The following is a 26,242-nucleotide window of genomic DNA, read 5'->3' on the forward strand; positions in this document are numbered from 1 at the left end:
TCATGATTATCAAATGAATGTTTAGCATAAAACAAGCCACACAGGAGATTCCTTAAAAAACTGGAAATAGAACTGCCATATGACCCAGCAATCCCACTGCTGGGCATACACACCGAGGAAACCAGAATTGAAAGAGACACGTGTACCCCGATGTTCATCACTGCACTGTTTATTATAGCCAGGACATGGAAGCAACCTAGATGTCCATCAGCAAACCAATGGATAAGAAAGCTGTGGTACATATACACAATGGAGTATTACTCAGCCATTAAAAAGAATACATTTTGAATCAGTTGAAACTGGATGAAACTGGATCCTATTATACAGAGTGAAGTAAGCCAGAAAGAAAAACACTAATACAGTATACTAACGCACATATATGGAATTTAGAAAGATGGTAACAATAACCCTGTATGCAAGACAGCAAAAGAGACACAGATGTATAGAACGGTCTTTTGGACTCTGTGGGAGAAGGCAAGGATGGGATGATTTGAGAGAATAGCATTGAAACATGTATATTATCATATGTGAAACAGATCACCAGTCCAGGTTCAATGCACGAGACCAGCTGTTCAGGGCTGGTGCACTGGGATGACCCAGAGGGATGGGATGGGGAGGGAGGTGGGCTGGGGTTTAGGATGGGGAACACATGTACACCCGTGGCAGATTCATGTCAATGTATGGCAAAATCAATACAATATTGTATAGTAATTAACCTCCAACTAAAATAAATAAAAAAAAAGAGAAAACAGATAACCAACAAGGGCCTACTGTATAGCACAGAGAACTATATTCAATATTTTGGAATAATCTGTAAGGGAAAAGAATCTGAAAAAGAATATATATATACGTGTGTGTGTGTGTGTGTGTGTGTGTGTGTATATAACTGAATCTCTGTGCTATATACCTAAAGCTAACACAACATTGTAAATCAACTATACTTCAGTAAAAAATAAATTAACAAAAAAAACAAGCCACACATTCTAGGAAGATAAGTATCAAACCAGTTATACGCAGTCACCGGAACTTGGGACCTGTTTGACAGTCCTTACTCTAATGGCTTTTCCATGCGCCTCAAAAAAGTGATAAGAGGAAAAAAAAAGTAGTGATGAGACCAACATATTTGTGCTGCGCTTACACCTGCTGAGGAAGGGTATGCCCCGCAGTCAGTGTACGCTGCAGGCTACATGGGAAGAGGTGGTGGGGAAATTGACACTTTGACTTGAATCTCGTCGTTTCCCAGCTGTGGTATGCATTTTACTGTCTAACTGAAAATGACTTGCTTATCAGGAAAAATGTGAAATTCTTGAGTTTTGAGTTGCCCTATTAAACGGCCTACTACAATTTATTTGCTGCTTATTTATGCCATTAGCTGTCTGGTTTCAAGTAATTTAGTCTGATGATTGTTAGCTTAGCTCCAGGACACCACTAATTGACACAAGTACAAATCTACATTTTCATGTCCCAAGGACATGAATCATTACTTGATCCTGTCAATAAAACATGAAGCATTTGGATAGTTTTATTTAAAAATTTAAAGTGATTATAAAATGAAAATGAACTGTACATATTTTAATACAAGGAATAAATTACCCTTTAATAACTAGTGAGATAATTCCTCTTTCCACAGTATACTGACATTTTGAGTCAGATCTGAAATGGCTATTTCCCATGTACATGGCCTCTCTCTTCTCTCCCTCTCTCCCTCCCTTCCCCTCTCTTCTCCTCCCCTCCTTTCCTTTCCCCTTCCCCTTCTCTTTTCTTCCTCTTCTCTCTTTCCCCTCCCTTTTCTTCCCCTCTTCCTCTTCCTCTTTTTACTGATGGGAGCAGGTTTATATTATTGAGGGCATTCAGCATATCCTTGAATGGCAAGTCTGGCAACAGTAGGGATGCTGGGCTCCAGGTGATGGTCTTTTTTTTGTTGTTGTTGTTGTTCTGATTCCTAATTTCTCTTGCTGTTGTGTTTTTTTTTCTAAGGAACTTGTGAAAGTTCATCGGAACCTAGTGCAAGAGATTCATGATTCCATTGTGAATAAAAATGACCAGAACTTGTATCAAGTTTTCATTAACTACAAGGAAAGGTAACTTTTGGGTTTTAAACTTTGTGGCTATTAGTTTGTAATTACAGTCAGGGTTAGTATTAAAATTTCTCATAAATAGCTGTAAATACGGTTCATTAAGATACTACGTGCGAAGTAATTAGAACATGGGACAGTTAATCTCAGGATGGTGGTTGAGCTCTCTCTATATATACCGGGAAAAAAGAAAAAGAAAAAAAAGAGTTCAAGTTTTGCACTGAAAACCAGAAAGTGTAGGTTATTGTATAGACCTATCACTCTTGAGTCCTGTACATAAACTTCAGGAGGTCATCTTAACTCTCTGAGCCTCCTTTTCTTTGTCCATAAATGTTAGGGGTACATTAGTTGGTACTGCTTTTTCCAACTCTAATAGCTTATAATTCTCTATTTTGGAGTATTAGATTCACAGGCAAAGTCAATTTCTCTTCTGGAGTTTGAAAAAAATCTTCTGAACAATTCACATGAATTAGAAGTGCCAAGGAATTTTGCTTAAAATATAGCACTCTCTTTTTAAATCAAGCCCTATAGTTCATAGTACCCAGAAGTGGCTAATTAACTGCTTTGCATCAACATTAGATAAATATTAATGTAGTAGTATTTTTTTTCCACCAGAGAGCTAAAAGAAACAATAAATTAACCAGACTCTGCAAAAATTGGTGTCACTCCAGAGATACCCTTCCTGAAGTAGACTCAGACTCCATGCAGTATGAATGGTCTCCTACCCAGCACAGCTCAGGCCTCGCATTCCCACTTTTCAGATAATGTATTTTTCTTAATTAAAAAGTGGGAAGGAGTAGGGAGTTTATTAATGAGTGGAGTTGTAACTAGTGATTACAGTGAAATTGTAGTAGAAAATAAAACTGTTCCTGAGTGAGCATAAACAGTGTAAAAGTTGATCTCTAATAGAAACTTGAACAGAAGCTTTAATTTTGTTTTTGATGTATATATGTACTCCAACAATGTGTGTGTGTGCATGCTAAGTGTCCGACTCTTTGCAACCCATGGGCTGTAGCCCTCCAGGCTCCTCTGTCCATGGAATTCTCCAGACAAGAATACTGGAGTGGATTCTCATTTGCTACTCCAGGAGATCTTCCTGACCAGGGATAGAACCTGAATCTCTTGTGTCTCCTGCATTGGCAGGCAGTTTCTTCACCGCTAGCACCGCCTGGGAAGCCCACTCCAACAATATTAACAGTCATTAAGTTTGATTGTAAAATCCGCCTGCTATAACAATGTACACGGAATCAATTCCATTCAAAATTGGAAATTAAAAATAGTCACTTTTAATACCATAATGAGTGACCCTAATTCTGGGACTGTACGTGTGCACGTGCTCAGTCGCTAAGTTCTGTCTGACTCTTTGTGACCCCATGGACTTAGCCCGCAGGCTCATCTGTCCATAGGATTTTCTAGGTAAGACTGCTGTAAGTGTGGTGTGTGTTCAATGAAATGAGAAAACTGAGGTTCTGAGCAATCTGTCCAGGATTACCTAGAAAGTAAGAAGTACAGGGTGAGTGAGATTTGCTTTGGTTATATCTAACTGTGGATTTAAGTAGATGGATTTCCTCTTCTACTTTAATCTTGCCTTTTTGCCCTCAGCTTCCTTTCTCTATCTTTTCCTTTCAGGTTGGTTATTTACGGGCAGTACTGCAGTGGAGTGGAGTCGGCCATCTCTAGTTTAGACTACATTTCTAAGACAAAAGAAGATGTCAGACTGAAATTAGAGGTGCCTGTTTATTTTTTGTTTGTATGTGTCATAGAGTAATATAAACTAAAACAATATATTTCTTCTCGTGATCATTGCAACTGTAAATTTCCATGAGTTCTAAGTGTGATTTCATAAAATATTAGATAGCCCTCTAAAATAACAATGTGGCAGTAATAATAACAGTAGTAAAATAGATTTATGGCTTTTTTACATGGATTATCTCATTAGGCCCTCATGACTTTGTCAGATACATACAATTAATTTTCTTATCTTATGGATAAGGAAGCCAGGGTTCAGAGAGATTATGAGTAATTTACCCAGGGAAGTAAAAGGTACAGGGTGAGTAAGATATATGTGAGATAATCTATACATAGATTTAAATTGTTTATTAAAAATACAAGATATTTATGGGCAGGTGTATAAAAAGGGCGTGGATATTGCCCATAAGAAGTAAGACAAGACACATACACATATGGTGAGATGAAGTAGTAAGCACTCTTTGCCAGGGCTCCATGAGTAAGACTGAGTAATTACTTCAGTATGGTTAGACTATAGAAGATTTATCTAAAGAGGTGGCATTTGAATTAGGTCACTAATGAATGGAGTAGGTCTTGATAGATGAGATTCCTTGTAGAGAATTCTGTAAGAATTGGTATGTCTTGACCAGAAGAGTCAGGAAAGGTTGAGAAATGACAAGTAGATTAGTATGAACAAAGCACCTGGTAACAATGGAAAATAAGTCTGGAAACTGTGTTGTCATTTTTTTTTTTTGTACATCTTTTTTTCCCCCATAAGAAGGATTTGCAATTTCAAAAAAACTTTTGAAAAATGATTATTTCTGTGTTATATGAATTATCATTTCAAATATATTATCCATATGTTTGGATCTTTTTAAAGTTCAGGTAGAGATGTATAATCCACTCTTGGGTGACTGTGGGTGGCTTGGTTGGCCCTCTCATACCCTCCTTGCTGCTGATTGTTGGGTTTAACCACAAGGTCAGGTGATAAACAAGGAAAAATAGAGGATTTTCAAATGAGAGCCCCTTCACTGTTGAGCATATCTGGTCTGATTTCCTAACTCTTAATTCCCACAAAGGGGAGCTATTGGTGAGAAACTTTGCACATCAACAGGCTACCAGGTAACTGTACTAATTTTATATCATAGATCCTCTCTTACCTCTTACAATCCCTTGATGATGTGGATCTTGTGTCTGGAGATGTTTTGAGTCACCACTGAATGACATCCTTACCACCTTATTAGCTCAAAGGGCTTCTGCTCCTCTTTTTTTTTTTTTAATGTTTTTTTATTATTATTATTATTATTTTTACTTTACAATATTGTATTGGTTTTGCCATACATTAACATGCATCCGCCTCGGGTGAACATACGTTCCCCATCCTGAACCCCTCTCCCACCTCCCTCCCCATACCATCCCTCTGGGTCATCCCAGTGCACCAGAGCACTGAGCCTCATAAGTTTAGAACTGTAGAACATCTTGAGTCAAATTAAAATATGATGGTCAAGTTAAAACTTTACAACTTACACAGTGATTACCTAATGAAGCTACCATTAAGGCAGTATTTTTAAAATAAAGATACATAATTTTCATTCAAGAGAATAGTCAGCAAGTGGACAATCAAACCTTCATTATATTCTCAACATTATTTTTGAATGTTACTCTCCCTTCTTTTCAGAGTCACTGTCAAAATTCTGCCCAATAAGCACACCTTCAATCTCTAGAGTTATAGTTTCTATAGTCATTGTAAATCTTAGGGAAAGAGAGACCCTCAGACTGAGTTTGAAGGCTGAGTGTGAGGTGATGCTGGTTGTCTTTTCCCCAGCTGAAATGTCCCTATTTCTAACCATGGGCCTGATTTGGAAATATTTAATCAAATACTTACTATAAGCCTTCAAAACATAGTCTTTGCTAAAACAGTCTTCTGCAAGTCCCAGCATGGGAGCGGGAAAGCTGCTTTATAATTGGTTTCTTTGTGCCTCCCTCATGTTTTCTGTTTTGTGGTTATTTTTATTCTTGATGATTTCTGCCTTTTTTCACCCTTATTGTAGAACCAAAGTAACATGGGGTAAAGGGTAATGGAGTCCCTTTACCTTGCTCTAAAAGGTAGCTCATCCCTATTCCAATTTGTTTTCTATTAGGATTAAGAGTTGAGGCCAAGCACTTGACTGGATGTTGTGGAAGAATCATTTCTACCCTTGATTTACTTTCAATACTAATAAACATTTTACCTTTAGGGGGTCTCAGCCCCCCAACTGTAGGTAATGCCAGCAGTGTTAGATTCTTTACTTCTTGAGCCTATAACTTAGAACTTGAATTAATTTTACCCCAAAAGTTTTAAACTGATTTCCATACATAAAGTGAACTTTAAATGTATAGCATTTTCGTTCTTAACACTGTGTTAAGATGGCATAACATAACAAGTGTAAGATACAACCTCAGTTTCCAAGGAACTTAAAATGCAGCTGGCAAAATGAGACCCATTTATTACAATAATATTAGCAGTTTGACCTCCTATTTGAGACTTATGATCCAGAACTTGTTACAAGCTATGGAAGCAAGAAATCAGTGAAATAGTTATCCATCCAGTGAACCACAGCAATTTACAAGACATAAGCTAACATGTCAGGATGTGTCCCCAGTTCCTGCCTGAGAACTCTAGTCAAACACACAAACTCAATATGGTCATTGGAGCTAATGGTGTTTGTTTCTGTAGTCCTGATAATATATCTTCCATGTTCTGGAAAAGCTAAGTTTGGGCAAAATGGAAACAGAAGAGTATTGTCTTGAATACAACTCCTTCCATGAACTGGAAAGTTCCTTGGTCTTGGTTATGTAATTGTCTTAGGATTTTGGACTTACTAAGTTGCTCACAAATAAAAATATTTTTATGGCACCTTGCTTTTTTTTTTGAATGAAATCATGAATATGTGAGTGACAGTAAAATCAGAAAATCAACCTGTTCAAGCTCATACAGCCAAGAGTTGCCAAACTTCATTTAAATTCAGGCTTTGACACTACAAATTCAAAGTACTCTCCTTAAAGTTGTAGTTAACATCAAAAGAATGAGCCAGTTAATACTATTTTTCAGTAAACTTTTAAGAAAGTTGAGTGTGAGATTAAAAAAATAATATTGGAGGCTTTAAAACCTTTGAATTCAGTAGTGGGTTTATATTTTAGCAAATTTTTGGAGTCAGTCATTCGATTTCATGCATTTCAACTAACAAATTCTTAAGAGGTATAAAAATATATTCAGTGTAGTCACTCAGTTCTGACTCTTTGCGAACCCATGGTCTGCAGCATGCCAGGCCTCCCTGTCCATTGCCAACTTCCAGAGGTAGTCAAACTCATGTCCATTGAGTCGGTTATGCCATCCAACCATCTCATCCTCTGTCATCCCCTTCTCCTCCCGCCTACAATCTTTCCCAGCATCAGGGTCTTTTCAAATTAGTCAGTTCTTCACATCATGTGGCCAAAGTATTGGAGTTTCAGCTTCAGCATCAGTCCTTCCAATGAATATTCAGGACTGATCTCCTTTAGGATGGACTGGTTGGATCTCCTTGCAGTCCAAGGGACTCTCAAGAGTCTTCTCTAACACCACAGCTCAAAAGCATCAATTCTTCGGCGCTCAGCTTTCTTCACAGTCCAACTCTCACATCCATACGTGACTACTGGAAAAACCATAGATTTGACTAGACAGACCTCTGTTGGCAAAGTAAGGTCTCTGCTTTTTAATAAGCTGTCTAGGTTGGTCATAGCTTTTCTTCCAAGGAGCAAGCATCTTTTAATTTCATGGCTGTAGTCACCATCTGCAGTGATGTTGGAGCCCAAAAAATTAGTCAGTCACCATTTCCATTGTGTTCCCATCAATTTGCTATGAAGTGATGGGACCAGATGCCATGATCTTAGTTTTCTGAATGCTGAATTTTAAACCAACTTTTTCACTCTCTTCTTTCACTTTCATCAAGAGGCTCTTTACTTTTTCGCTTTCTGCCGTTAGTGTGGTGTCATCTGCATATCTGAGGTTACTGATATTTCTCCCGGCAATCTTGATTCCAGCTAGTGCTTCATCCAGTTCAACATTTCTCATGATGTACTCTGCATGTAAGTTAAATAAGCAGGGTGACAGTATACAGCCTTGACATACTCCTTTCCTGATGTGGAACCAGTCTGTTGTTTGTTCCATGTCCAGTTCTAACTGTTGCTTCTTGACCTGCATACAGATTTCTCAGGATGCAGGTCAGGTGGTCTGGTATTCCCATCTCTTTCAGAATTTTCCACAGTATATCGTGATCCACACAGTCAAAGGCTTTGGCATAGTCAATAAAGCAAGTAGATGTTTTTCTGGAACTCTCTTGTTTTTCCGATGATCCAACAGATGTTGGCAGTGATTCCACTGCCTTTTCTAAATCCAGCTTGAACATCTGGAAGATCACGGTTCATATACTGTAGAAGCCTGGCTTGGAGAATTTTGAGCATTATTTTGCTAGTGTGTGAGATGACTGCAATTGTGCAGTCGTTTGAGCATTCTTTTGCATTGTCTTTCTTTGGGATTAGAATGAAAACTGACCTTTTCCAGTCCTGTGGCCACTGCTGAGTTTGCAAATTTTCTGGCATATTGATTGAAGCACTTTCACAGCATCATCTTTTAGGATTTGAAATAGCTCAATTGGAATTCCATCACCTCCACTAGCTTTGTTCGTAGTGATGCTTCCTAAGGCCCACTTGACTTCACATTCCAGGATATCTGGCTCTAGGTGAGTGATCACACCATTGTGATTATCTGGGTTGTGAATATCTTTTTTGTATAGTTCTTCTGTGTATTCTTGCCACCTCTTCTTAATATCTTCTGCTTCTGTAAGGTCCCTACCATTTCTGTCCTTTATTGAGCCCATCTTTGAATGAAAAGTTCCCTTGGTATCTCTAATTTTCTTGAAGAGATCTCTATTCTTTCCCATTCTATTGTTTTCCTCTATTTCTTCCTGACTGAGGAAGGTGTTCTTATCACTCCTATATAAAAATATATTAGGAAAGATATTATATATTTAATGACAATAATGAAAAGACCCACAAAGCACAGAGAGATAGAACAGTTTTGATTGAGACTAACACCCTAGAAGTAAAGCTCTTCAAGAGGGTGGTGGATTTTGCTGGAAATTAGAGAAAGCACATGGCAGTTGGTGAGAACCAAATGAACCAAAGTTATGATGGTAGAGAAGGCACATAATGGGTCTGATGAATGGGACTTGTTCTTGATTCCTGGTCCATAGGCCTGCTTGGAGAGACTGATGAAAGGTTAAGTGCTAAGTGGAAGAAGATGCTGAAGGACCACTAGAGAAAATAATTTTCATGTGTAGAATAGGTCTATGTATATATTCTTATTTAGAGCTGAAATCCTGCAAGTTTTGTTTGTTTGTTTTGGTTTTTCTTTGATGATACTTCCTGTTTTTAAAAAAGGGGGATCATTAAGGAAAAGAGCAAAATATTTATTGTATAATAGCAGTTTTGCTTATGGCTTTTGCATCTTTTAATGTTTGTATTATGACTTCCTTTGGTAAAACTAACAAAGTTAAATTAAAAAAATGTATTTCATTAGGAATGTTCTAAAAGAGCAAACAATGGGAAATTTACTCTTCGAGATTTGCTTGTGGTTCCTATGCAGCGTGTTCTGAAGTATCACCTTCTCCTTCAGGTATGTAACTTAAAATTGTTTGTTCATTCATTAATTCAACCAAACATTAATGAAGCATCAATTATGCTCAGAAACGTGATATTTGGAGCCCTTTCCCCTTACGTTTTTCAATTATGAGGATGGCTAAATGGGAAATAATAGAACAGCTGGAAAATTTTTCCTCCTTTTGTGTGAAGGTAATTCTGTATCTTTCATAAAGCTATGTTTTATGTCTTGCAAACAGAAGTGGCTCCAAAAATTTTTTTAAATTAAAAAACACGCAAAACAAATACAAATATGCCTTCAACAACCAAGTCTTCTGTCGTTATCAATAATCGTTGATTAGAATCTCAATGTTGTGATACACTTGAGTTTTGACAGGTTAATTGTGTTAGAACTTGTGCCTTATAACCATAAATGAAAGAGAATTGTGTCAAATTCTGTGTTGCTTTCTGCTATACTAAATTATAATAAAACTACATTTATTTTGAAGTGATTCTTGTTATAACCCCAAAGCTTATGGTTTCCACGGTTAGTCCTCTAATGAGGGTGGAGAGTCTTATAAATTTAATTTGATAGCTGTACCAGGAGACTCATTAGTTCTGCTCCAAAGAAATGTCTTACTGTATTAGTCTGTCATCTCTGCTGATGCTTGTGAAATGTCATTTTAAAAAGATCTACTACCTGTATGTGAATATAATTCTGAATTTGCTGTGCTTTATACATCTTGTATATTAAATTTCTTGAACTGTAGCTGAAAAATTATTAGTCATTTCTATTTTTGTTCTACTCAGAAATCAGAAAAATTCCAACCCTGATTATTCCTTAAAAATGCATTAAAACATTTATGAGACCTAAACTCAAAGAAACTTAATCAAATTGCATTTTATGAAAAAATAATAAGGAAGACTTAGGCAGTCAGTTTCTGAGATATCATGAAACTAAAAACATATCACAGAAGAAAATGATAATTTATTCTGTAACTTTGGGAGAGTCAAATATTGATTGAAGAATTTAAAAGGTACAGTTTTCAAGAAATACCTATTTTGGTCACTTAAAAGATTTTAGACATAAAAGTATAAAATATGACCATACCTTTTAGAAAATCAGCAAACTTTTTTTTCCCTTAACTTCTCTTGGGTTGTTTGATATTTTAAATTTCAAAAGTATATTTAGTTCCATGATGGTTTTTTTTAAGTAGGGAAAGTTTTATCTGGGATACCACACTTAGATAAAAATTCTAGAAATGTTTTTCCATCTCAAAATAATGTAGAGTAGAATTAGTTTGTCTACTGTTTAGAAATATGTTGAGTACATGTGGTGTGAATTGAACATTTTCTACTTACTACTGTGTTTTAGTGGGTAAATAATTTTTGAAATGCCTTATGATTTGCAATCACAGATTTATAAAATTAAAATATTTTATAGTGGGATTTGAAACTTTGAGAATACTTTACTTTTATTATTTAATAGAGGAAAAACAAAAATAGAAATGAATGTAAGTGTAACAAGTTTATTATACTTAACAGATTTGATGTTTATAGGTTCTGTTTACTAGAAACACTAATGGTTTTGAATTCAGCAAAGACTTCTGAATGGCTTCCATGTTCCACATTATAGTGTGAGACTCTCAACAATATAAAACTGCCCTCCTCACACTGACAAATCTCACTGTTTAGATAGGGAAAATAAAAAGTAATTTGCCAAATACAATACAATGTGATAAGTATGCCAAAGGTACAAAGGTGGTACAAATAAAGACCTAGTTAATTATGGCTTGAATAGAGGCCTCTGTCATAGAAAGCTTCACAGAGGAGCTATTCTTGAGTTGAGCTTTGAAGGAAGAATAACGGTTTGACAGGTGGATTAGAGAGAAAGGGCTTTAGAGGAGAGAAAACACCATGCCTAATGGGATCAGATATTAGAACGTGTTTTGAGAATTGCAATTAATTTAGTGGAAATAGGACATAGGTTGTTTGAATGGAAGTGAGGAGAGAAGTTGAGAGAGGTTTGCAGAATTCATATCATGAGGCATCTATGAAGAATGGATGACAGCCTGAAGCTTTTGTGGGTTTCCCAGAAGTTCAAATAACAGGATCTAACTTACATTTAGAGATTCAACTCTGATGTCAGTAGAGTGAATAGATTAGCAAGGAAATAATAGAATAGTCAATAGTGAATAGAGTAGTGAGGAAAGACTGCAAGGTGGAAGATGAAACAGAAGCCTGTTTGAAAAAGAGCAGTGACTTGAACCAAGGTAGTGGCAGTGGGGGTGGTTGCAAGGAGAAGGATAAAGTTAGCATCAACAGAACATAGTGAGAGAGAGAGAGGGAAGAGTCAGGGGTACCTGTTAGGTTTTGGCTTAAGTGATAAAGGTGCCATCATTCAGTAAAATATAAACAGGAACAAGAGTAGGAATGTGGGTGAAGGTTCATTACATTTGGACATGCTAGACTTGAGGATCTTGTGAGATACCAAGTAGAACTATTTAATAGGACATTTGAGTCTGGGACTCAGGCGTGAATTCCGGATTGAGCACATTCGTTTGAGAGTGAACAGTCCCACTAGGTAGTAGGTGATGCAATGGCAATGGTTGTGATAGAATTCATAGAGTATGTAAAGTAAGAATAACAAAAGACCAAGGTGAAAATCTAAGGAATAATAACTGATTTCTAAGGTGCAGACAAAGAAAGAAGAAAGTTGAAAGACTGATGAATAGGCTGACATTTAAGATGAACTAACAAGTAACAGGATGCTGAAGCTGAAACTCCAGTACTTTGGCCACCTCATGTGAAGAGTTGACTCATTGGAAAAGACTCTGATGCTGGGAGGGATTGGGGGCAGGAGGAGAAGGGGATGACAGAGGATGAGATGGCTGGATGGCATCACCAACTCTATGGACATGAGTTTGAGTGAACTCCGGGAGTTGGTGATGGACAGGGAGGCCTGGCGTGCTGCGGTTCATGGGGTCACAAAGAGTCGGACACGACTGAGCGACTGAACTGAACTGAACAAGTAACAGTAATAGCAGCAAACAGAAGAGCTTAATGCCCCTGAGACATAATAGCCATCAGAATTAAAAATAGTAATGAAGGCAAGTTTGATGATGAATGAAAAGCATCTGTCAGTTGTCAGGAGTGGATTTTTCCTAACATCTGGCAAGAGTGTCATTGTGATAGTGGGGGATAGAATTCAAGTTCAACTTTGTTTTTGTTTTTGTTTTTATTTTATTTTTAAATTTTACATAATTGTATTAGTTTTGATATTTGGCAAGTTCAACTTTGAAAGGAAAACTTTCTGACCGTCATCTCGTGTTCTTCTGATGTCTAGTTGATCTTCTTACAGTTTGAAATTTATGATGAAAACAGAGCCTGGGTATGTCAGATTTATCACTTTATGATGCAAATAATGATAAAATGGTTTATTTGTAAAATGTTTTCTTTAGTTTTTGTTTTAATTTGATGAAAGTAGTACTAAACCGTATCTTCCAAATAGGAGCTGGTCAAACATACCACTGATCCTATGGAGAAGGCAAATCTGAAACTGGCTCTTGATGCAATGAAGGTAAGAGGAATGCATCATTAACTTGTTTGTATTTCTCATTCTTACTGGAAAGCAGTGACTACAGACTGCTAATACATATGTATGATATGCTAATAGGAATTATAATATCTATAAGTATTTATGTAGTTTTATTGTTAGTGGGGAGAGCTGGATATTTTTAACTGAAATTGATATCCTTGTATGGATTTAATTATTGGACAAAAACTAAAACCAAGAGGTATATTAAAATAACTTGTTATTTATGAAAGCATGTCCCCTTCCATAATCACCAGGAATGACTAAATAGAAAGGTTTTATTTCACATTCTTTTTATGGCTACTGGTAGAAAACTGTTGACTTATGCAAGCAGCAGTTTAGCTAATGACTACAGAACACTGGTGTGACTTGTTTTCCTCAAGTGAGGACGTCTGCCAGGTTTATCTTCATGGATGCTGTACGTCAGTAAAGTAGATCAATCTGGATTTCTATTTCTGGTAAATCTGAAAATTAAGAACTCTCGATACAAGTAGATAAAGGCAGACATTTTGAACATGGTGGGCAATGCATAAAACCCCAATTTCCATGCTATGCTGGACTTAGACTTTGCAAGAAATAATATTTGCCCCAACTTACAACATACCCAAGTATTTGTTCTGGAGACAAAATGCCAACATGACTCTACTCAAAGCAACGCATAATGCTTACCCGTGTCCCTGTGCAAATCTCAGTGTTAGCTCTGCAGTTTAGCTGACTTGAATACCATGCCAGGAAGCAGCTCACGATTATTTATTATTATTAAAAAAGTGATACCAAGTTTCCAGTTTTTTAAAGAAATCTCTTACAGAGATTTTCTATGAAAAATCGGGCTTTCATTTAGAACAAAGTTAGGAACTGCTTTTTGTGTGAGTTCTGTTCCTGCTGTTGCCGATGAATATAAGAGGGTAGGGGAAAAAAGAAAAAGAACCCAGAAAACAGGAAAAATCTGGAGCACCTATAATAAAAATAGCTGGTTACAGTATGGAAAGATTAGCTAATGTTTCCTCAAATATGAGAAAAGATGTTTCAAAATAGGTAAAGGCGCGTGGAAAAGCAAGGCCAGAGTTGTTTGTGCTCTTTCGTTCCTTTTCTCCCTCCCTGGTTTCTCTCCTCTTCTTTCCTTCCCCTTTATTAACTCTTTGAAATTGACCTGGCACCACTGACTAAATGCTCCCCAGAACTAAGACACTTAATTGGTTACAGACAACAGCCTTGCTGGATTCATTGTCCCACTTTTAGTTACTTTTCTGTCCTGTCTAATCCTTCATGATTGTCCTCATTCTAACCCAAGTACAAGTGTGACTCCCTCAAGGTCAGCGTTTGAAATTTACATGCTCCCGACCCCGTTTCCTTTTTGTTGTTCCGCATTGTTGTTCCGCATGGCAGCGTATTTTGTTTGTTTAGTGTTTGATCTTCCCTCTCCTCAAGGGTGTGGTAAAGGACAGGGATTCAGTCTTCCCAGCTGTACTCCAGACGGTTTTAAATTGCTTTAGAGATGCAGCTTTGATTGACTGGGCTTTCATTTCATTGTCGTTGAAAAGTTATGGTGGTAACTTTTATCACTAATGAAATTAATGATGTGTTTCTTTTCAAACAGTGTTCATCTCTTGTCTGATCTTATCGTGCCTTCTTTTTCTCCCCTTCTCTTTATTCTTTAGGACTTGGCACAATATGTGAATGAAGTGAAAAGAGATAATGAGACCCTTCGTGAAATTAAACAGTTTCAGCTATCTATAGAAAATTTGGTACGTAATTATCATTCCATCCAGCTTCTCTAACCCACAGCTTGGGGGACATTCTAGGAGTTGTTTTTGAAGAAAAAATAATTTACCTTCAAGTTTCTGTTATTCTAGGTTTTTTCTGACTTCTGTTTGACAGAGTCCACAGGGATGAATGTTCAGTGGCAGCTGTGACACATTGCTATCCAGGGACCTTCTGCCATCGCTTGTCCCTAATCACGTTGTGATACCTCTGCCCCTAGTAGTCCCAACTCTAAACACTGGATCCATTTTTTTCTCTTCTTATCCTCACCCCCATACATACTCATGGTAGAGCCCTGTTAATATATTCATTTTAATGTATATTTACTGGGTGACTGCTGTGTGCCAGATGTTTTGCTTGGGGCTGGGGCTATAACTATAAGCAACATGATCTCATGGGTGAAGAGACAGTAAAAAGAGAGTTTACAACTGCTCTATTGAGATGAATGCTGTGAACAGGTTGCTGCAACAGACGCTAGTGAGGGGAGTCCTAGTTTAGATAAGATGCTCAGGAAAAGTCCTTCTGAGGCATTTCTCATTTGAGCATGAAGGATGAGAAGCCAGTGGCATGAAGGTCTGTACAGAGAGGATTCCAGGCAGGAGCCATAGCAAGTGAAATGCCCAGAAATGGGCAAGAGCCAGGAGACTTCCTGGTGGTCCAGTGGTTAAGACTCGGTGCTTCCACTAGAGAGGGTACGGGTTCAGTCCTTCACTACAGGGGGTGGGGAACTAAGACCCCACATGCTGTGTGGCATAGCCAAAAAGTAAAAATTACAAAAAAGAAGCTGCTGCAAGACAAGAGAGGCTGGAAATTGAGAGTGAAAGGAAGAAGGATGGGCCCTGAAGTGACGGAGGAGGACCGGAGAACTGCACCCCACAGCCTTGGAGGACAAGGCTCTCAGGGATTGCAGCAGGAAGCTAGTGAAAGGCTCTTACCAGAGGGTTTTGCAGTCTGATTTATGTGTCAAGAAAACTCTTTCATCAGGCAGACCAGTCAGCAAGTTGTTGAGGTGGTTTCAAGAGAGAGATGATGGAAGTCTGGTTAAGGCTGTGGGTAGAGAAAACAGATAAATGAGTGGATTTAAGATACATTCCTTGGTGGGGCAGTTTTATTGCTTCTTTCTCTGAAACAGCTTTGGTCTGTGTCTTTCTTTCCACACATACAGCCCTTTCCCCTTTTCAGGACTCCATCTGCCACCTTTCCAATCACAGTAGTCTCTAACTACCTCTTCACCTAGCTGTGTTTCCAAAATGTGGATTTCTCCATTCGCTTGCTTTCCCAAACTTGTCAGGATTTTGTTACCTTCAGGATTCAGTCAACATTCCTTAACATGGATATTTAAGGTCCTCAATGATTTGGCCTTAATCTGTATTCCTAAACTTACCCAGCTAATAACGGCCCACATACTTTACGTTACAGCTGTCCTGCTGCATTGTAAGGTCTCCGATTTGCCCTGCCTTGTTTTTGGTTTCATTTCTTGTGTGTGTGGTGACACGGCATGTGGGATCTTATTAATAGTTCCCGACCAGGAATTGAACTTGTGCCACCTGTATTGGAAGGGTGGAGTCTTAACCACTGGACTGCCTGAGAAGTCCCTGCCATACATTGTTATAGTTAGGCCTTTATTATAATGTTGTCAAAGCCCAGAATATCTTTTTTCATAATTTCTTATCAAATTTCTTTGATGTCCAATTAAAAAAAAAAAAAAGATTCTCTCCCTAATCTGCCATTTCCCCCTTTCTTTGTAATTCTATAGCACATTGCCCAGATAGCTGTTTTCATTGTGGTAAAATATATTAAATTTGCCCTTTTAAATTGTACACTAGTTCTTCATCCTGCCTTCCTCCCAGCCTCAGGCAATCACCATTCTACTTTCTGTCTTTATGAATTATTGGATATCAATACTTAACCACACTTTTGTTTGTAAATATTTTCTCCCATTCTGTGGGTTGTCTTTTTACTCTGTTAATAGTGTTATTTGCACAAAATTTTAAATTTTGATGAAGTCCACCTTTCCTTTTGTTGCCTGTGCCTCTGGTGTCCTAAGAAGTCGTTACTAAATCCAATGTCATAAACCTTGTCCCCTATGTTTTCTTCTTTAAGTCTTGTATTTTTAGCTCTTTGATTCATTTTGAGTTAGCTTTTGAAAACAGCATAAGGGCCTGACTTCATTCTTCTGCCTGTGCGTATCCAGTTTCCCCAGCACTGTTCGTCGAAAAGGCTCTCCTATCCCCCACCAAATGGTGTTGGCACTTTTGTCAAAAATCATTTGACCTTTATATGAGGCCTTATTTCTGGACGTTCTGTTGTATTACGTTGGTTTAGATGTCTGTGTTTAGGCCAGTTCCACACTGTTTGGATTACCATAGTTTTGTAGTAAGTTTTGAAATCAGGAAGTATGAGACCCTAACTTTGACCTTTTTTAGGATTTTATGATTGTTTTACATATTAAGGATCCTTTGTGATTTCATATGAATTTTAAGATGGAATTTTCTGTTCCTGCAAAAAAAAAAAAAAAAAAAAAACCTGGAATTTTCATAGGAAGCATTAATCTTTATACTTTTTTGTAGTACAGTTAATTACATATCTTTTTTATTAGAATGTAATCTCTCATTGATGTTATTGATATTTTCAGTCAGTTCTTTTATCCTTTAGCACCTTGTAGATTAGGCGCTCATAAATACTTAAAACTTCTTATTGTCTGCCTCTGGGGAAATGGCTTATTATTTTTAATCATTAAGTCAGGCCTTTTCATTTTTGAGATCTTAGCCTCACGGAAGCCATCCTTGACTCCCTAGACCACATTAGGTCCTCCCGCTACGCATGCTTCTGCTCTTCCTTCATGCAATCACACGTTTGTGATTATATACTTCGGTTAATATTTGTCACCCCGTGGGCAGTATGTTTCATGAGGGCAGGGTCTATATCATTCTGTCCTGTACGTATTCCATTCCACTGGCTAGCACACACTGGATGCTCAGTAAGTATCAGTTATAACTTTCTTGTGATTTGCATTATTCCAGTTAATTCTCTCTTTTGGTAGCTAACTTCTCCATTAGGGTTGTAAGTAAAATTAATTAATGTCTTCAATATGCCTGCTGGGATGAACATGGACAGGTTGTTTTTGAAAGTGTATCATACAGACCTGAGCTTTTTAGAGTAAATGCGCTAAAAAGGTAAAATGATAAAATTTGCTCTAAGGAAGTTGTGCCTAGAAAATAACCTCACTAATATTTATTTCTGTCTTTATGTGATTATGAAAAACTGAGACATGTACATTTTCTATTTTAGAACCAACCTGTTTTGCTTTTTGGACGACCTCAGGGAGATGGTGAAATTCGAATAACCACTCTAGACAAACATACAAAACAAGAAAGGTGAGAAGGATCAGTACTTATTTAGAAAACAGTTATTAGTATCGGGAGATTGAGAAAATCTTAAGGACATTTCCTTTAGGATAAAGGAGTGAAATAAAGGAATAAAAATAAGGGAAGAGACCAATCTATTGCTTTTTAATTTCTATGGACATGTTAGGTATTCCCTTCTTTGTTCTGGTATCTGTTGATTTCCCTAAGTTTGAGTTCTTCAGAAGGAAAAGAAAAATCTAGAATGTCAGCTAGAGTAAAAAAGTACACATTAAAATGAGAGTAGCAATAAAATAATAATAGATACCATAAAAACACAATTGTTTAATTTTACTTTTTGGTATGCATTATAAAAGAACTAAAAGTAATACAACATGTCTTAAGAATGAGGTCCAAATAAGGGCCATTTAAGTGAGATTTTCTTGAGGGAAATATGTAGGTGTGTTCCTTAAAGATTAGTCAGCTTGCCCGGTGTCCCTAATTATCTATATGTATGTGGTTGTTAAACTGATGTATTTGGTTGAAATGGCCATTTTCTGGAACTTTAGGAGAATAGAAAGTTGACCAGTAGGGGGCAGCATCACTCTTGCATCCACCTTGACACCCAGGCTCTAAAGGTAGGTCTCAGGAGAGACACATCCTTTTAGCCTGTCCCAGAAAATAGTCTTTGAAAGTGATGCAAGTAATAAGGCTGTGTGAATGTCTCATTATCACAATGTATATGTGTTAATCATTGACTGAGAGTTTTCAAAAAGATACAAGTGTTGGTATTGGATGATAGGATTTATAAGATTTGTTTTCGCCCTCAATTACATTGCTTTTCGTAAGATAGAAGAGAAATATCAAGGTGTAAATTTAAGCATGATTTCTGTAGCTCACATTAGGGTCGTGCACCACTCAGTTTGTGTTTCAAGTTGTGCGTTAAAGCATAGGAGCAGTATTCAGGGCAAAGCACAGGTTCCACAAGTAGACCCAAGAGTGAGTCCTGCTTTGCAGCCACTAACAGTGTGATCCTGAGAAAGTTACCCAACTTCTCCGAGCCTCGGCTTCCTCCTCAATAAAATGACGGTGATGATACCTACCTCAGGAGATGGTCCTGGGGATTTAAATTAAGTGAGCCATCTTTGTGGAAGGGATGAATGCTTCTCAAGGCAGTCTAGCCCACATCTAATAACAAGGGTAGACGTTAACCACTAATTGTTGCCATTAATATTTTCCCATGGGTGTTTATCTTTTAAACTGGAAGAAAAAAGTACTGGTTCATGAACAGTGCTTTATGACTTAATTGTTCCTGGCAGCAACCCTGCAGTGTGCATATTATTCTTGTTATAATTTTGCCTGTTTTCTAACTGTGGAAACTGAGGTACAGCAGGGTTATTCATTTAGTAAAGGGCAGTGCCAGGACACGTGGCTCATTCTTTCAGTGTGCAGCATTGTCTTTGTCTTTAACTCACGGGATAAATTAAACTTTACCTGGGAAGAATTAACACACATTCTTCCAAGCTATTTAAATAAATCAATCTCTCTTGCCCTCTTTCTTTCAGGCATATCTTCTTATTTGATTTGGCAGTGATTGTATGTAAAAGGAAAGGTGATAACTATGAAATGAAGGAAATAATAGATCTTCAGCAGTACAAAATAGCCAACAATCCTACAACTGATAAAGAAAATAAAAAGGTAAATTCTTGGAAATGCACAACTGTAATTTACTCTTAACTTTGACTATTCAAGGAACGTATGCTAATACCGTAATGTGAAAAAGAAAGTCACCTGGTCGTGTCCGACTCTTTGTGACCCCATGGGCTATACAGTCTGTGGAATTCTCCAGGCCAGAATACTGGAGCGGGTAGCCTTTCCCTTCCTCAGGGGATCTTTCCAACCCAGGGATCGAACCCAGGTCACCCGCATTGCAAGTGGATTCTTTACCAGCTGAGTCACAAGGGAAGCCCAAGAATATTGGAGTGGGTAGCCTATCCCTTCTCCAGGGAATCTTCCTGACCCAGGAATCAAACCAGGGTCTCCTGCATTGCAGGTGGATTCTTTACCAACTGAGCTATAGTAATGTGAGAGGTGGCTCATTGATCCGGGTCTTTTTGTTTCTAGAGATTAATTAGAGACAAGCTTCTTTGAGAAATAATTAGACAGTGCCACAGGTGATATGATCCTCTCTAATGCCTCGATGAACATGGCAACAGAATGCACTTGGCATAGCAATTGTTATAGATAAGAAGTTGACTACAGTAATCTTGACTGTTCACAGTTTGATGATAATCTTATAAGAGGTTTTGTGGATGATTATGGTGGTATTTTAGTGATTTGAAAAACACAATGTTATTAATGAATGATATCTATTAACCTGAGGAATATTAATTTTAACAGTGGTCTTATGGCTTCTACCTCATCCATATCCAAGGACAAAATGGGTTAGAATTTTATTGCAAAACAAAAGATTTAAAGAAAAAATGGCTGGAACAGTTTGAAATGGCTTTGTGAGTATTTCTACTTTTAAAAGTGCTTTTTTTCTACTGCATAAGTCTCTTATGAACAATGAGCTACCGATAAATGTACTATGTTTGTAGCATGTGTACAGAGGTTGTGAAAACACTGATCGTGAGCGCTATGCTACTGGGCTGTCAGCTGGAGAACTTTGGTCTCCTAGGAGAGATGTCTTGGTGAATTTCTTCAAAAAAAAGAAAGAGGGAGCTCCAGCCTTCTGTTTGACTTTCTTCTCAGGGGTGTATTTTGATTCCTTAGCTTTCAGCAGCTTCTAAAAATTTTAATTATTCTACCGATAAACTTTTAATGTAATTGCCATGTTTTGTATGTATCTTTAAGTAGAAATACCCCCAGATACACACACACACACATATTCATACATAAAAATCTTATTTTAAACAGATTAGTTTGTTCCTCCTGTTTGTTTTTAACATTTCTTTTTTGCATTCTGGGTAAATTGCTTGACATATTCAATGAATGCTTTCAGGGCCTAATTTCTCTCAGTGCTTTTTCCTTTTATTAAAGTGGAGACTCAACAAAGAGGTAGGAAACAAATCAGACCTGTTTCAAAGGGAATGGCATACAGAGATGTAATTATACAAGAATATGTCATTATAGGAGTTTTCTTTCAGTTTTGAGGTTCATGGATTAAAAGGTGTATAATGACCCTTGTTATGGAAACATATAGGTCACCCTGAAATTGAAACTGGTAGCAGAAGGTGAAAGTAAGGAAAAGCACTTTTGTGATTTGCTTCATTTGTATTCTAACATAATTTACCTTTTGCAGACAAATTCTATTGGATTTTTTGTTTGCTTTTTCCTTTCCTTTGTTTTTGGAAATGCTTATATTGATATAAAATGGAGATAAGATTAGAATATTTTATTGCAGTTCTTAAGTGAGAAAAATAGAAATTTTCCTTGGATTATTATCTCTAAAATTCTGAAAGATAAGACTGTGCAGCTAAAATAATTTTAACCTTATAGGCAATTCTGGGTTCAGCAATAACCCTTGTCAGGAACTGGCTGCATAGTCTTAGCCAATTTATTTAACCTCTCAGAGCCTCAGTTTCCTCCTTGGTAAAATAAGAATAATGATATTTTGAATTCCAGATACTATGTGTCAAGCAGTATGGTGGCAGATAGTACAACAGCAGGATATGGTGTGAATAGCAAGCATTATCTGTTGTTATCACTGTTATTTAATATTGCTTTGTATTTCATATCCCTGTTCCCCTAGGGACTTACAATATCAGAATACATCTTTCAGTATACTATTATAGTTTTTTTTTTAATGTATTGTTATTGATTATAGTAATTAAAAGAGCTTAGTATTTGCATGCATCCATAAAATGACTATTGTATAGGGACCTCTCTGGTTCGGAGCACAAGTGATGTAGTTGGTGACCTCCGCCCATTCTCTGATGAGCTGTGGGCTACATCATAACCAACTGTGCTGTTTTAGAGAGGTTTCAAGTGATAGGCAGTATTTGGACTTGAGCAGTTGGGACTGGGGTGACCGGATGTGGGGTTGCTGATTATGTGCAAAGGCAGAGTTGACCTTAACGCCCCTTTGCTCTTGTAGGAAGGATGCTACGCTGGTATTTTCTTATGGGTTCTGCTTGTTTAATCTTTACATGAGTGAAGGAATTTCTGCAGAGGAGAAAAGTTAAATTTGTTATCCAGGGTCGGCAGGCTCCTTGGACTGTATTGATAAGTGTATCACTTAATATTTTGTTCACTTGCTGTAAATCAGACAGCTAAACTCTGGATACAGGAGCCTCAACAAGACAGATGCTTATCTCTGTTTTTCCTGGAAGGGAATCTGGGATAGGTAGGCAGTACCCAGACTGGCTCTCTGGGTACTGTCGGGAAGCCAGGCTCAGATCTTCCTGCTCTGCCATTGTCTGCATGGCTTTTGTCCTCAATATTCGCACCTTGTTGTCCAAGATAGCTGGAGCTCCAGCTATAAAATCTACATTCTAGGCAGCAAAAGGTGATCCCCACTTTCAAGGGTCCCCACTTTCAAGGATCCTGTGAAGAAGCACCACAAACTTTTGTTACATAATACTGACCAGAACTTAGTCTTGTGGCCGTATCTGACAAGGGAGTCTAGAAAATGCAGTCTTCCACAGAGTCCCAATGACTGTTCTATACATCTGTGTCTCTTTTGCTGTCTCGCATACAGGGTTATCGTTACCATCTTTCTAAATTCCATATATATTAAAATAAATAAATTTAAATAAAAAAAAAAGAAAAACTAAAAGAAAAAGAAAATGCAGTCTTCATTCTGAGCAGGAGTATGCTTGGCTATGAACCAAGGTTCTCCTATTATGAAAGTAAGAAGTGGGTACTGGTAGGCGACTCTCAGTCCCTGCCTTAAAGGTGTATACATGCAGGAAGGGTTTGGAGAGGTTTAAATTGTCCTACCACAAGCAAGATGGCTGCATCACACACAGGGAAGCTGGGTGGAAGTCGTTATTGTGTGTCATCCAAGCACCTCAGCAATGTAATTAAACATCCATCGTGACTATTTGCATTTCAGAGTATCCCTGGCTGCCCATGCAGATGATACCTTTTCTTGAGAATTGCTCAAAGTTGAGGGCTTCCTTAAGCAGAGATTATGCCGCATATGGCATGTGAATTAAAATTAAGCAAAATAAAATTAGGATTTTATTTGAGCATCAGAATGTTCCATTATTTTATTTCCTCCCTTCTCTTTTGAAGCTTGTTATGCAGGAAGGCCCTGCTCCCAGCTTTGTAAGACAGGTCTTGCTTGTCTTGTGCCCCGTCAGAAATGTAGAATAATCTAGGTAAGTCTGGGCTTAAATTTTTGCTTATGGCTCAAATTTTTCTATTTTACCCATTATCTAAAGTTCTAGTACTCTTATTCTGTAAGCCATGGAGAATAAAAGAAAACTAAGAAGCCCTGCAGCCTTCCTGATAATACATGTTAAACAGCAAGCCTGTGTCTTGACGCAGACCATTTCTTCAAGTATCTTTGGCATTAACAGGGATCCTGTAAGTCCCCCTACAGCATTCTGCAGTATTGTTTTAAGGAACTTGGGGGAGGGAGGCGCTGGTGGGGGGTTGCAGGAAATCAAAGGAGGTGATATTTTAAGACTGATGAAATGCTTGCCAATTCTATTTACAGAAGATGGCAGCTCTGCTGTTTATAGGATGATTGGATCATTTTTATTTAAAAAAATTGCAAATCACCTTTGGGGAGTTTAAAATACTGCTCTTAATTTAGAATATTAAAAAGGATGATAGAAAAGCACGAACACCAATAAACAGTAAGGATCTGGTAAACACAAATCATCTCCCCAGAGCTGACCTAAATCGCAGCATCTGTCTTTCCCTAGCACTCCCCCAAGCCCACTCAGAAGTCGTATTTTCTGACCTTCTTTGGCCATAGCCACTTCCAACATTTAAAATACGCAGTGGACCACAGCAGAACTTGGCAAACCTCCGGAAGAAAGACTTCACAGAGAGAAAAGCAGCAGTGACCCACTTGGATAGGGCAGGAAGAAGGAAATCTTTTTTTCTTTTTTTCTCCTGTGAGAAGTGGTAGCAGGGCCGATTGCTCTTGAGATTGGTGAAACAGTTTTTGAGTCAAATAATGTTCGAGAGCTATAGTTCTTAGGATCCCACTCTAAGAAATACGTTTAGATCTTTAAAAGCCTGATTGATACACATTATTTATTCTTATTTCCAAAAGGGCTTTCTGTCACTCTCTCACACAGTTTCACTTAGTTATGTGTGCATTAGGATGGCAAATGTATTTATTAGCTTAAGCTAGTTTTCGTAATAATGTCAGTAAGTGCGAATGTGAACACTGCCCATAGCCATATTAAAAATATTGTTAGAAAGCTGGACTGGCTTGGTGATGCACTGGTAAAGAATCCACCTGCCAATACAGAGGACACTGGTTCGATCCCTGGTCCGGGAAGATCCCACATGCCGTGGGGCACTGAGCCCGTGCACCACACCTACTGAGCCCAGTGTCTAGAGGCTGTGCTCCACCTCAAGAGCAGCCGCTGCAGTGCAAAGCCTGTGCGCGGCAGCTAGAGAGAAACTGTGCACAGCAACGAAGACCTAGCACAGCCATAAATAAGTAAATAGATAAACAAAAGTTGTTAGGAAGCTCTGGACGTGTTTTCCCCGAATCCCTTAAATCAAATGTTTTTAATGTTTTCTCCTGTTAGATTTACATTAATCAACCCTGTCATACTCATTTTGTAGCTCAGGAAACGAGCAATCGCTGGAGTATTTCAGCACATTTGTACAAGTTCAATGCTATATCATTTACAATAGGGTTCAGGATCTTAGTTCACAGCATTTTCTTTATCCAGGAAGTGCTAAAATAAGCACCCGGACTCAAATCCTGTTATCTAAAACTGGAGCCAGGTTTCTTTCTTTTTTTCTTTTTTTTTTTCACTGTGACTAGGAATCAGAGGATCACACGGTGTCCTTACATGTTCCAGAAATAAGTCCAAGTTGGGTAAAATATGATATAAAAGAATTCAATAATAGAATAAGAAGACTTTTAAAAGGAAAAGTTAAAGAAAAAGTAGAATGAGGGAAAATGCATTGCATATGGTAGAAAATGGTAGATTCTGAACCAGCCTCTGTAATGTTTAATTGAAGGGAACGGTAAGGTGCTTTGGCCAGCAATTTCTTCTGACTTGACCCAATTTTTGAAATTCTAGCAATTAAGGTTTACTCCCTTGAATAAGGAAAGCCCCCTGGAAGATGCATATGACATGATCACCATACTATCTAAGATTTCTTCCCTGTGTGCCATATGCCAGGCACAGTGCCACATAGCTTATCTAAGGAAAAATGGCATAGGGACCAGTAATGTCTGCTAATACATGAGCCCACGGTATATATCTGTCAAATGCTAAGACTAATGGGAGTGAGGAGAAGTGAAGGAAGAGGGCGTATGGAAATTCCAGAGCTGGGGAGAGGCTCTGGGACCAGGCTTCATTGTCGTCTGTGGGGGACAGCCCCCAAGTTTCATTTCCCAGGATGAACCCTGGAAAGGCAGTGTTCTCCTGTGTAGGGTGGGAGCAGGGGTGGAACTCCATCCACGAAACTCCACCAGTCGAATTTAATCTGAGCCACAGTATGTCCTTCTAATTTATTCCCCATTTACTTCCAGAAGGAATTTGAGGTCACTCACCATAAAAAGCACACATGCCACGGAATCAAAAAGAAAAATGTAAATAATCAGAGGTCACACAGAACAGTGTTTCAAAGCATTTTCCTCAAATTCTGGTCCACTAAACAAGAGCATTTTCTTGAAATTCACCTTTTGGAGTTTGACTATGAAAGCAGTGCATATGGTTTTCACATTTTAAGTAGAAAATTATATTTTGTCCCATACAATTTGTTTTAATCTAAAGGTATTGCTCAGATATTCTGAATACCAGAGGGGTAATTATCAAAGGAAATTGCATTTATTCTCCAAGTATTTATTGAGCACTTTGCCTTGTTGCCAGACACCATTGGAAGCCCTGGACATATCGCACTGAGAGAGCTATTGCAGTTGAATTTAATTACTG

The 26,242-nt window shown here is 37.9% G+C and overlaps 1 protein-coding gene across 20 annotated transcripts in view; it reads left to right on the forward strand.

Moving 5' to 3' along the window:
- VAV3 (vav guanine nucleotide exchange factor 3) overlaps positions 1 to 26,242 on the forward strand; it is a 645,240-nt gene that overhangs the window by 422,947 nt on the left and 196,051 nt on the right. For all 20 annotated transcript variants that reach the window (XM_055584919.1, XM_055584920.1, XM_055584918.1 and 17 more), the window contains 8 exons: positions 1,978 to 2,081; positions 3,705 to 3,804; positions 9,400 to 9,495; positions 12,970 to 13,038; positions 14,712 to 14,798; positions 18,106 to 18,191; positions 19,724 to 19,856; positions 20,559 to 20,668. In XM_055584919.1, coding sequence (XP_055440894.1) covers positions 1,978 to 2,081; positions 3,705 to 3,804; positions 9,400 to 9,495; positions 12,970 to 13,038; positions 14,712 to 14,798; positions 18,106 to 18,191; positions 19,724 to 19,856; positions 20,559 to 20,668 — 785 coding nt within the window. The remainder of the gene's footprint in view (positions 1 to 1,977; positions 2,082 to 3,704; positions 3,805 to 9,399; positions 9,496 to 12,969; positions 13,039 to 14,711; positions 14,799 to 18,105; positions 18,192 to 19,723; positions 19,857 to 20,558; positions 20,669 to 26,242) is intronic.

This window comes from Bubalus kerabau, chromosome 6, assembly GCF_029407905.1.
Source record: "Bubalus kerabau isolate K-KA32 ecotype Philippines breed swamp buffalo chromosome 6, PCC_UOA_SB_1v2, whole genome shotgun sequence".
NCBI lineage: Eukaryota > Metazoa > Chordata > Mammalia > Artiodactyla > Bovidae > Bubalus > Bubalus kerabau.